This window comes from Nematolebias whitei, chromosome 10, assembly GCF_014905685.2.
Source record: "Nematolebias whitei isolate Nwh7 chromosome 10, NemWhi1, whole genome shotgun sequence".
Classification (NCBI taxonomy): Eukaryota; Metazoa; Chordata; class Actinopteri; order Cyprinodontiformes; family Rivulidae; genus Nematolebias; species Nematolebias whitei.
In genome coordinates, this window is record NC_056507.1 from 18,098,937 (window position 1) to 18,110,211 (window position 11,275).

General features: G+C 43.0%; 1 protein-coding gene across 1 annotated transcript in view; it reads right to left on the bottom strand.

Moving 5' to 3' along the window:
• b4galnt4a (beta-1,4-N-acetyl-galactosaminyl transferase 4a) overlaps positions 1 to 8,211 on the bottom strand; it is a 186,546-nt gene extending 178,335 nt beyond the window's left edge. The window contains exon 1 of the mRNA XM_037683178.1: positions 7,717 to 8,211. Coding sequence (XP_037539106.1) covers positions 7,717 to 7,858 — 142 coding nt within the window. The 5' untranslated portion in view covers positions 7,859 to 8,211. The remainder of the gene's footprint in view (positions 1 to 7,716) is intronic.
• Between the last annotated feature and the right edge of the window lie 3,064 nt (positions 8,212 to 11,275).

Below are 11,275 nucleotides of genomic sequence, written 5' to 3' on the forward strand. Positions count from 1 at the left end.
ATAGAGAGAGATATAGAGAGAGATATAGAGAGAGATATAGAGATATATAGAGAGAGATAGAGAGAGATATAGAGAGAGATAGATAGATAAAGTTTTGCATATAAATGTTGCCAACATTGCAGATTTGTTAGATCAATTACAAAGCAGCAGATAACCTTGTTCTTTTTTTTTTTTTCAATTTACAGATACATCTCAAATCATAAAAAGCCAGACTGATCTTTTTGAAGCTACAAACATTAGTAAAAAAAAAAAATTAATAAAAACTTAAATGTCATCATGGAAAAAATAAGAAACTCTCCCCCTCATTTTACTCTGCGAGCATTCATAAAGAGATGAATTCCTATTCCACCTCCAGCTCCAACATAATGTGTAAATATTCATAAATGTACAGGAGGAGGAGGGTGCATTAAAGGGATTTCAAAAGAGCCGTGAAAAGGGAACAAGTGTGAAAACAGGAGATGCTCTGGGACAGGCAACTTTCGGTCAGTTTCATATCAAGTGCTACCTCTTCTGTGGTTTTTCAGCAGGGCTAAAAAAAATAATCCACAAAGCTGATTACAATGTAAGCAACACCTCTGTCTGCCAAAAGCTTGGCTCTTGCATCTCAGAGGTTTATCTGTCTCTGTCCTCTGATCCTTTCTCTTTCTTTGTTGAGAACCAGGGTATAGCCAAGGAGAGAGGTGACCTTTTCCATTTACTGCCACTACAAAAAGGATCATTCTGAGCAGCAGGCAGCACACAGACATCCACTCTTTGATGATTGATTGAAATCCCGCAAGGTCTGGATCACTTACTGTAAGATAATACCGGCGTTGATACAGCTCCGCGCTGCACACAAACCCCTATGAAAGAAAATCCCACTGCAGGAGTGGGGAGTAGAGAAGAAAAAGAGTAACAGTATGTGGAAACTGACAAATCCCATCATGACAGGGGTTGTGGTGGTCTTCAAATACTCCTGCCTGACCTGTCTCCCTACTTCTTACTGTTTTCTTTCTTTTTTTTAACGTTTCCTTCACTTCCTGATGCTCGCTCCTCCCCTCTGTGTCTCCCAGCAGTGTCCTAATAAATTGTCCAAACTGTGAGGAGTTTTATGTCTCTGCTGAGGAAATTGGCCTTAATTAAATCTTAATGGCATTGCTTAACAATGTGATTGCTGCATTATTAGACATCCTGCTGCACCTGAACAGCTTTCTCCAGTTCATCTAATCTGTGCACAGCTCCATGCACAACGCAAACAGACTGATGACTCGTTGGGGGTGGGGGATGCTTTTCACAAGTCAGAGCCACATCCTCCCATGATGCATCCTGCTGCATGTCCCACCTGTTGAGTGAGAAGGGTGTCCTTCTTCTGTCCCCGTCGCTCCTGCCCGAATGTTCGCAGCGAGCGTGCCAGCGGGCAGACAGTGCCATCATTCAGCTGCTCCCTCTTCTGCTCAGCTAAACACTGGGCCTAAAGTGCAGACGGCAGCGAGAGCGGGAAGGTGTGTGCTCACAAACACACCAACAAAAACCGCATTGCACTTACACAAGTGCCCTTGTTCACACAGAATCCCTCTGCTTCACTCCCTTACGAGTCTCTTGCGGCGATGCTGTGGCACCGTGCCAGAATAGTCATCTGCACGGGGGATGAGCAGGTACCTTGAGGGTGGCTTGTTTGGCAGATCAACTCAAATTTCATTAACCCTGAGGTCAACACGCTCCAGACTTGTGATGTTCTGATGCTTTTTTTTGGTCGCTGCCCCTTCAACCTGGCCTCCATACATCCTTCAATCCTCTTACTGCATCTGTTAATATTCCATGTGGCACTCACGAGTCATGGAACGCACCGTGGGGATGTGAATGTAACCACTTCTGAGAGTGAAAGCTTTCAAAGACTCATAGCATTCCTTGGAGACATTCATACTGTATGTCATATTTAAGCACAAATGTGAAATATGTAGAGCTTGGATTATGTGGTGGACATGACTCTCAACTACTTTCTCACCAAATCTTAGATCAGTATCTATAAACTTGACTAGGTTATAGTTATTATTGCGTTGACTAATGTCAATACATGTGGTGGTCATCTGAAATGCAGGTGACTCTAAAAGTTCATCAGTTGAAGATGCATCCAATGATTACTTTCTAAGAGTGGTTTGTGGGATACTTTGCTAACTATATGGACAAATAAAAATCAAAAACACAAGCATGGACATAATTATGGCCTCGCATTAGGCGGCGTGTGATAATTATGTCCAGCAGCACAGAGCAATGGTTTTACCATGAGGCAGGAAACACAAATAACCAAAGGAAAGAGCGCAGTTGTGCAGAAACAGGATAATGCAAATAAACCTGACATGCACACTGGCGTGTGTACATGTGCACAGAAGAAGAGCAGGAGGCATCATTTCCCCCTCTTAATCTGTGCATTGTCTCCACCTCCACCATGCGCTCCCGTTAGCATCCCGCTCAGGAAGCTGTGCGGGTTGCCGTGGGGACATTGTTCATCCTCACTGTGGAATTACCGAAGAGATTTATTGTGTTGGTCAGATAAGCTGCAGGGCAGATTCATGGCTGAGCCTGCGATGGTGCCCAAAACCAGATCCCAAGACACAAGTCAACAATAAACACTGCCTGCTGCACACGCACACATTTACGATACAATCACTTAAATGAAATAAGACGTCAGGCACTTCAAATGAATTATCCACAATGTGGGGCCTTGTTATATTTAATTCTTCTTCATTGATAGCAAAGACAAATGCACAGATTAGAAGATTCAATTTTATGGTCACAGTGAACATCCAGGTCTCTGCAGCTATAAAGTGGAATAGAATGTATGTTCTTGCTCCGATCTATAAATATTTCCCAAGCCAGTCGAACAGCATGATGGAAAAATATAAATGACAACATTAGTTCAGCTGCATTTCACTCATTTCAGGATTTCGTCTGACGAGAAGCACTTTTAATCTTCCCATTTTCCTCTGACTACCAGAGCTCGTCCACAGTGATACAAACCTCTAGAATTTTTAAGTGGAGGCAATCTGTAAAAACCACAGCACGCAGCTGGGTTCCCACAAATCCCTGCTTTACCCCAGCCGAACCATTCTGTCGGCGCAAACGTGCAGATTGCAGCCTTGCTAAATCTAACTGTGATCATAAAACAAGTCTGAGACGGAGAAAAAACACGACCTACTTGGACTTTTGATTTTTATTTTATTTTATTTTTTTGTCGAACATGAAGTGTTTATGTCTGTTTGTTTAGTGCTTTTCTCTGTAAGTGAGGATCAAGTAGAGCAGATGCATTATTCGCAAATATGAGAAGCTAATTGACCATTCTCACCATCGCATGAATAAATGATGACATAAAAAGGTGCTCCGCTTGTGTTTAAGCACTGACACACACACACACACACAGAAGACTCGGATCTGTTACCTGCTTACTGGGAAATTGATTCCGGCTGAGGTAAAGCAGGAAAAAAAAAAAAAGAAAAAGAAAACCACAACAGCTAAAATTAGGGAGAGTGACATGGCAGGGCATGGTTACCATGACAGCCTGATGAAATCTAGCACCAAGCCAAGTCCAACTTTAGGCCAAACAAACTACGTCCAGGTGTTTGGATGTGGGCATGTGAGCATCTCCATCTAATATCTGTATCTAATTTTTATACTCATACAGGATATTTAATGAATTTAAGCTTCATCAGACCCTACGAGTGATCTGGTGTTGATAAAACGAGCTTCAGTCACTCCATGCTCCTCTCCCATATGTTGTCTCCATGGGCAACAGAGCAACCAATCTGTCGAGGCCCCTGAGACTTCCCCTCGCCGACTTCCTCCCCACTCCTTCAAAGTGGTGACCATAGGAAGATATTTTGAGTTATTTGATAAATGCAACACATTTGTGTGTGTGGACTGTTTGAGTGTGTGCGCATGTGTGCGCCTAGATGTGTGCAATCAGAGTTAATCAATAGAGGCTTGTATGCAACGGCCAGCTTTTTTTTTTTTTTCCTCCTCCTCAGAGGACCTGTTGATGCAGGAAAACAGGGGGGCTGCTGTAAAGCTGGGTGGCCACATAAATGTGGCACTCATCTAAAATGCACGGGAGCACCGCCTGCCAACACGCTTCCTCATTGAAATTCGGATGAAATAAGGCCACGCCGGCCAGCGTGCGATCAGAAAACGGTTTAATCACCTCTTTTTGAATCTCTCCTGCGTCATAGGTGGAACAGCCACCTGGGCTTCAGATTAAATATTTATAAACGGACTAAAAAAAAGGGCATTTCTAATTTTATACGTTTTTTTATTTTTAGCCTACCTATTTTTATCCTTGATATAATTAGCTAATTGCGTGCTCATTCCCAGAGGACGTAGCAAAAAAGTGTTTTCTTCAAGCCAAAAAAAAAGCTGCTTTAGAAACAAATCTGTGTATTAAAAGTTGAGTTTTCAGCTCATAGGCTGTTTATGTGCAGCTACTTCTCCCACAGCTCTCCCTCTATCTGCTATCAAATCATAAAAACGGTGAGTTGTCTGCCCATCACTATTCTATCACCAGTTTATCACACGGCTTCATCCTGTCCTGAATTATTTAGTGGCAGAAAGAGATGGCCCTTTTCCACACAGCTGCGGCGAGCTCGGCGTCTGAATGATGACAAATCTGAAGCAAAACGGTCAGACGTGACTTCTCCTTGACGGATTTCTCTGCATATCCGGGCACAGCGGGGAAAATTAGCCCATGCGACCATGAATAATGATGCGTCTGTTGGCCTTTTCAACCAAGTATGTAAAGTGATGTTAATCACACTAGTTCTAGTATATGTAGTATGTAAATCATCATCTGAATAGGCAGTGTCAGGGCTGTGAAACAGAAAAAAGGTCACCTGTCAGGAAAAAGTCTAAACCCTTTTATTTTGAAGTTTGGTCAAGGCCAGTTATACCATCCATCCATCCATCCATCCATTTTCTTTACCCGCTTATTCCATTTTGGGTCACGGGGGTCGCTGGTGCCCATGTCCAGCAATCACTGTGCAAGGGGCGGGGGACACCCTGGACGGGTTGCAAGTCCATCACAGGGCCACATAGAGACAAACGAGACAAACAACCATTCACTCTCTCACTCACACCTAGGGACAATTTAGAGTTACCAATCAGCCTAACATGTATGTTTTTGGACTGTGGGAGGAAACCGGAGTACCCGGAGAAAACCCACGCATGCACGGAGAGAACATGCAAACTCCACCCAGAAAGGCCTCTGGACCGGGGTTTGAACCAGGGACCTGCTCGCTGACAGGCAGCAGCTCTACCAGTTGCGCCACCGTGCTGTCGCCAGTTATACCAGTTAGAAATAAAAAAAATAAACCACTTTGCATTTGATGCTGCGTCCAAATTCAGAAATTTTCTGCCCTTTTTCAAATGTGTGATGCACGTGAACATTCGGAAAGAGAACTGAGCTGAACTAAATTGAATTTAATCCAAATTTGAATCTAATGCGGAAATAATTGAAGACGCCGGCTTGAAAGGAAAACATTATTTCCACCTGCTCCACATTAAGAATCAACCAAGATGATTGTGCAGCCGAAACCAAAAAAAAAAAAAAAAAAAACTACCAGTTGCAAACTTCTGCTGCAGCAACCGCCACATCTCACTTAGAAAGCCTTCCTCCAGGAGACGCCATGTTATTCATGAGGGGTTAAGTGATTTGACCTGCTCAGATGCCTGCCAAAAGGATGACAGTCAATTAGAAACAGCGGCCTGCACGGCACAAAATAACCGCTTCCTTCCTCAGCAGATGAGTCACGAGGACCGGCATTTAGAGGAATCCTTAAAACGAGAGTCGCTGAAAGCATCGGCGCGCTTTGGGAGAATGAAAGGGGTTGCCACTTTGTTCTGTGCGTGTTGACACAGAATTTGCAAGACTGTTAAATTGCAAAATCAAAACAATTAAAGATCGAAAGACCTTTCCATAGATGTGCACAAAAGGAGAACTTGCACCGAATGACTGCGCAAGATGCGACAGTTGCACTGCAATAATCTCTGTCCTATATTTCCTGCAAAATCCTGTCACAACCTCGCGCCTAATAATGGTTCAGGACCTTTGTCATCAGTAAACCAGTTCTGTTGCTAGGAAAACCCTAGAGTTGAGATCAGGGACAGTGTCAGTCAGCCGTGCGTGTGTGTGTGTGTGTGTGTGAGTGTGTGTGGTGAATGCTCTTCAAGGACATCATAATCATTAGGTATCACCTTACACTGACAGCTGCAGGAGATAGAAGTACACAGTTAGAACGGCACTGGGTGGTGCTTTAACTTTAAACCAGTCATTCCTGTGATGCGCTGCACAACGAAGTAAAGCTTTGGTGAGAGAAGTATTTTTGTGGGGTTGTCTTTTGTTTTTAATTTACCTCTGTCCACACTTTTCAAGCTGACTGACACGTCTGAGACCTCTGATGCCACTTTTCATGAACAGCCCTTTGATTATTTATGTGGAAAGCGACAGGCTGGCTTTCGACCTGCCCCTGACTGACGATGCTCTTTATTTAGCCCGGAGGAGGAAGCGATTGTTAATTCATGAGACACGCAGCCTCTCTTTGTTGCTTCCTCTGGCAGTAATTTCAGGTCCAACTCAGCGCACGTGGAATAAAATGTGAACAACTGATGTTTTATGGAACAATGTTTTTTTTTTTTTTAATCTATGCATAAAATAATTATTTCATGTTATTTGTATTGCCCACTGCCTTTTAGGGGCAAGTTGTAATAACGCTATAAGAAAATGTGAATGACTCTCAGCTACTACCACATTAAGTTTCAGCTCCGCCTTCTGTTTATGTTGACTAAGTTCTATTAGCTGAGAAAACATTTTGAATTGACTCCAAAACTACATAATTAGCAGATGTGCATCCAACTAATAATTTCTGAGAGTTTGATCAAGATCTGTCCAGGTTCTTCAGATATTTTGCTAACAAACAAATAGGGATTGAGTCCAACATTAATGCTAAAGTTTTAAGCAGAGCTGCAGCTCATGGAGTATGCATTGTGAATGATTCTCATCTGCATCCAGGCCAAAATTGATCAAAATATCTATAAGATTACCAGAATTACAGCCTTTTTTTTGTGCTTTTAAGCTCAGCTTGCTGTGGCGGCCATATTGAATTGGACTGACTCCAAAAGTTAATCAGCTGTTGGAATACTTTCAGTTATCACAGCATGAAAGTTTTATTAAGATCTGTTCAGTGGCTCATGAGATAGTTTGCTAACAGACAGTTGACTCCAATAGTTAATGCCAAAATTTAAAATAAATTACTGGGCAATCTCTTAGCGCTTAGAGTACCAGTTGGGGATCAGTCTTTGCTACTGCCACACAAAATTTTAGCACAATGTGTGTACAAAGTATATTTGACGGAAGTACAACCATATATTGTGTATTATTGTTATGCTGTGTTGAACATTTTGATTCAAGTTGACTCCAAAAGGTCAAACTTTATAGATGCCAACTGAGTGATCACTGTTCCAATGGTTCAATATTAATCAAGAGTTTCTAAAAGTTTTATTAAAATTCGTTCATGAGATATTTTGCTAACAGTACAGACAAGGATCACATGATGATTCTTTGGCTCTAAATAGCTCATGTCATCTATAAAATAATCATTTTAAGTTCCTCAAATTAATTAGAAAGTTTTAAAGTCCTGTTGGTTCAACTGGTTTTAATGGATGGGTGCGGGCTGGATCTCACTGGTTTCCTACCTTTGCCGTAGTTGAAGTGCAGCTTGATGGTCTTGCCCTGGTTGATGTGCAGGTAGGTGAACCACACCGCCGACGTGAGCAGCACCAGCAGCAGCAGGAGCTTAAACTGCTTCCGGATCTTCTTCACGGGGAAGCGCAGCATCCTGGCTGAAACATCCTCCGGCGCGCCCGCCCGCGTGGAGAGTCAGATCAAGTCCCGCGGACGCGCGGGGGCAGGAGCGGCGCTGCTGAGGTTCTCCTCTCCGGGCGGACGGAGCAGCTCTCCGGTTCACGCGGAGCGCATCCCGGGAGAGGCGCGTCAACACGGAGCGACGACTACAGCCCTGAGGCGCGTCTCGCCCCCCCACACCCACCGCGCGAGAGCAGGTCCGCTCCAAACCCCTCCGTGGAAGGCATTGCTGTTACATGCAGCTCCCACACACACACACACACACACACCTCTGCTGTTTAGAAACAAGCAGGGAAAAGGCTGCCGCTAAGTTCTCCTAAAGCTCGTGACCGTGACAGGGGACAAATAACACTCTGGAGATAATCTACACAAATCCCCCCCCCCCCACACGTGGATCAAGCCCACCCACTGCTCATTATTTCATCTACTCAAGAATCATCCCCGGCCGGTCAGGAGGTCAGCGCGCAAGGAGCAAGGAGGAGGCATGATGGAGTGGTTTTTTTTGTTGTTGTTTTTTTGAATGGGTGTGCCCCCCCCCCCTCCTCCCCCTCCCCCAAATTAAAGGAGTGAATGAAAGAGCCCGTTTCGGTGAGACATGTCACCGGATGAGGGATGCAGTCACAGTCCTCTGCTCCATCCTTTGTTCCGGGCTGAGGAGGAGACTTTCAGGCGGTGCGCGTTTTTATCCGCGTCCACGGAGAGGAGGAGCGATCAGCTGTCATCCTTCCACTGGGATGCTTTTTTTTTTTTTTTTTTTTGGGGGGGGGGGGGGGGGGGGGATAAAAACAACACGCCACGGACAGATGAAAACTGTGATCAGGGCTCCACAGAAGCAGGTCCCTCAGGTCTGACTGTCCGATCTGAGGTCCGGCGAGCGCAGATCCGCGTTCTCCTCATGGCAGGTGCGGTTCTCCCCAAGTGTCCGCCATGCGTCCCGAAGAAACAAACAAACAAGCAAAACACCTGAATTAAATTAATCAGCACTGATACGTGCTGCTAGCCGCGATGCTCTGCCTTGTGTTGTTCTTTCATGAGCTTTTTTTTTTTTAAACCCTTTTTATAGCCACATTCTCACCGTCAAACCCGCTCGTGAAGCAGCGCGGAGGAGGAAAAACAGCTGATCTCCAGGCGGTTTGTCGCACAGAAACCGGCCGAAAGCAGGAAAAAAGATGCTTTTATTGCGCAACAATAAAAAATAACATAATAAAGGGTATCTCCTTTAGTGCACAGCTCAGTACGCCCATCAATTGAGCATCCTAACGGTACAGAGCAACCTAACCTGTGGAGGACGGGGGATCGACAAGCGCAGCGTCCAATTAAAAGTCCGGAAGGGGTTCAGGGGAGGCGGGAGGACCATGTTTGAGCTCACTGTTCCTGGTAGGCTGCTGGTATGATCCATCATCCAGTACCAGAGGCTGAAACTTGTTCAGCTTTACTCCCAGTTGCGTTTTCTCATATAATTAAACATCTAGTGTTAAATTTGATCAGTGTGTTAAGGGTTATAAATCCAGGCACCTGAAATAAACACTTCAGATAGAATGGTGGGTTAGCATCCAACAGCTAATTTATTTAAAGTAACCATTTTTTTAATTATTAATTAGAAATTACTTAATGCGCAATTCCTTAAACAAAAAGGTCTGAGAGAAAAGGGAAGAAACAAAACGTGATTTTGTTTGAAGACGTGCAAATTAAAATGACCAAACCTGCCATAGGCTTACAGCAATTTATGTTTCTAGCTGCTCATACACTTTGCAGCTTCTCATAGTGTTTATACATCTCCAAATTATTCAAACCCATTATGAAGCCTTTTGTTTGAAGGCAGAACCGCTCAGGATGCGCGCTACACCGCCCCCTTGTGGTCAAACTTAAAAAGGAATTCCATCACAAATTCCTAGAAGTAGGACAAAGATGACTGAACTAACTTTCCTGCTGATGCAAGCTGTTTACAATTAGGAGGACATACATAATAATGAGCTTTGTGTGTCCACAATTGTATTTTCATAACATTGTTGCATACTAGTTATACTTTTTTTCCTTTAGTGTAATTTTTAAGATTAAAAAAACTAAACATGGACTCAGTGTTTGGCTTCCTATCAAAGGAGCTTCCTCAATACAAAACTGGAGTGTGTGAAGTTCCACACTTTGAACTGTATGAGTTGTTCCTTTATGAAAGCTAATTGGAGAGTTCCTCAGATGGGAAGTGAAAGTTCTTCAACAGAAAAGAAGTCATTTTTGTTCAAACTTGTCAAAGCTTCTGTGCCAATTCCAAACAGCTTATTCTGCCACTGATTCATGTTTAGTGTTGTTTATTGGATTGGATAACTAAAGTTTGAAAAATTAAGATATAATGTCAAATTTCAAAAATCATATATTTAATGATCTGGGGTCTCAGTAGGATGTGGAAGAACCATACACAGCCACACCAGCCTGTCACCCTCTCCTCCTTGCTGCTGTGGGATGGCATCCCACTCTCCAAATTGCATTTGTCACATGTGGTTGCGTTGGTCGTTCTACCTGGAGCCTAAACAATACCATACCATATCCAGCCATACCAGTTTTATTTATGGAGCACTTTAAACACACATACGACTAAAGTGCTGATAGTCAATATCTGAAAACACTGTTTAGCATCAACAGAAGTCTTTCATGAGCACAACCTATACATAGTAAACTCTTCTGCTCAACCATAGAATGGATTTTGCCAACAAATGTGATTCAGAGAGATTCTTTATTGTTGTTTGCACCACATGTGTTTCATGTGATGGAACAAAATTATGTACACAGGGTCCCAGTTACATCCAACAATAAAATGTAAAAGAAAAACAGTAATAAGATCTAAGCAGTAGCACAAACATGAGTCTATGTGAACAGATGAGCACAAATGAACACAGCATCATGAAACAGATCAGCAGCAACATGATGTGATTTTTCACAGTGATTATCCTGGTTAGATATTCATGAGTCTAACAGCCTCATGGTAGAAGCTGTTCCTCAGTCTAGTGGCACCATATAATGAAAATAAACAGGCTTTCCAACAAAGTAATTTTTTGACAAGTAATGATACAAGAAATAAACAACCAAGCACAAATGTCCTTACTTTTTGTGCAATAGATACATGTCACCATGTTTGTATAAACAAAGATCATAATTCAAAATCCCACTTCTGACACCAAAAATTTTATGTAACCCTTTAAGGCTAGGGGCCTTAAGTGGGAACTATGGACCAGTAGCTAGGTTCAAAGGGAGGTATTGTAAATAAGAATGTGTGATGTGAAAGAATAGCAATATGTTATTATTAGAACAAAATTGAAAAATAAAAAGTTTACATCTTAACAAGCCAATCACTCTAAAGACTATATTTAGCTTAGTACCCCAAATCCCTAGTTCAGT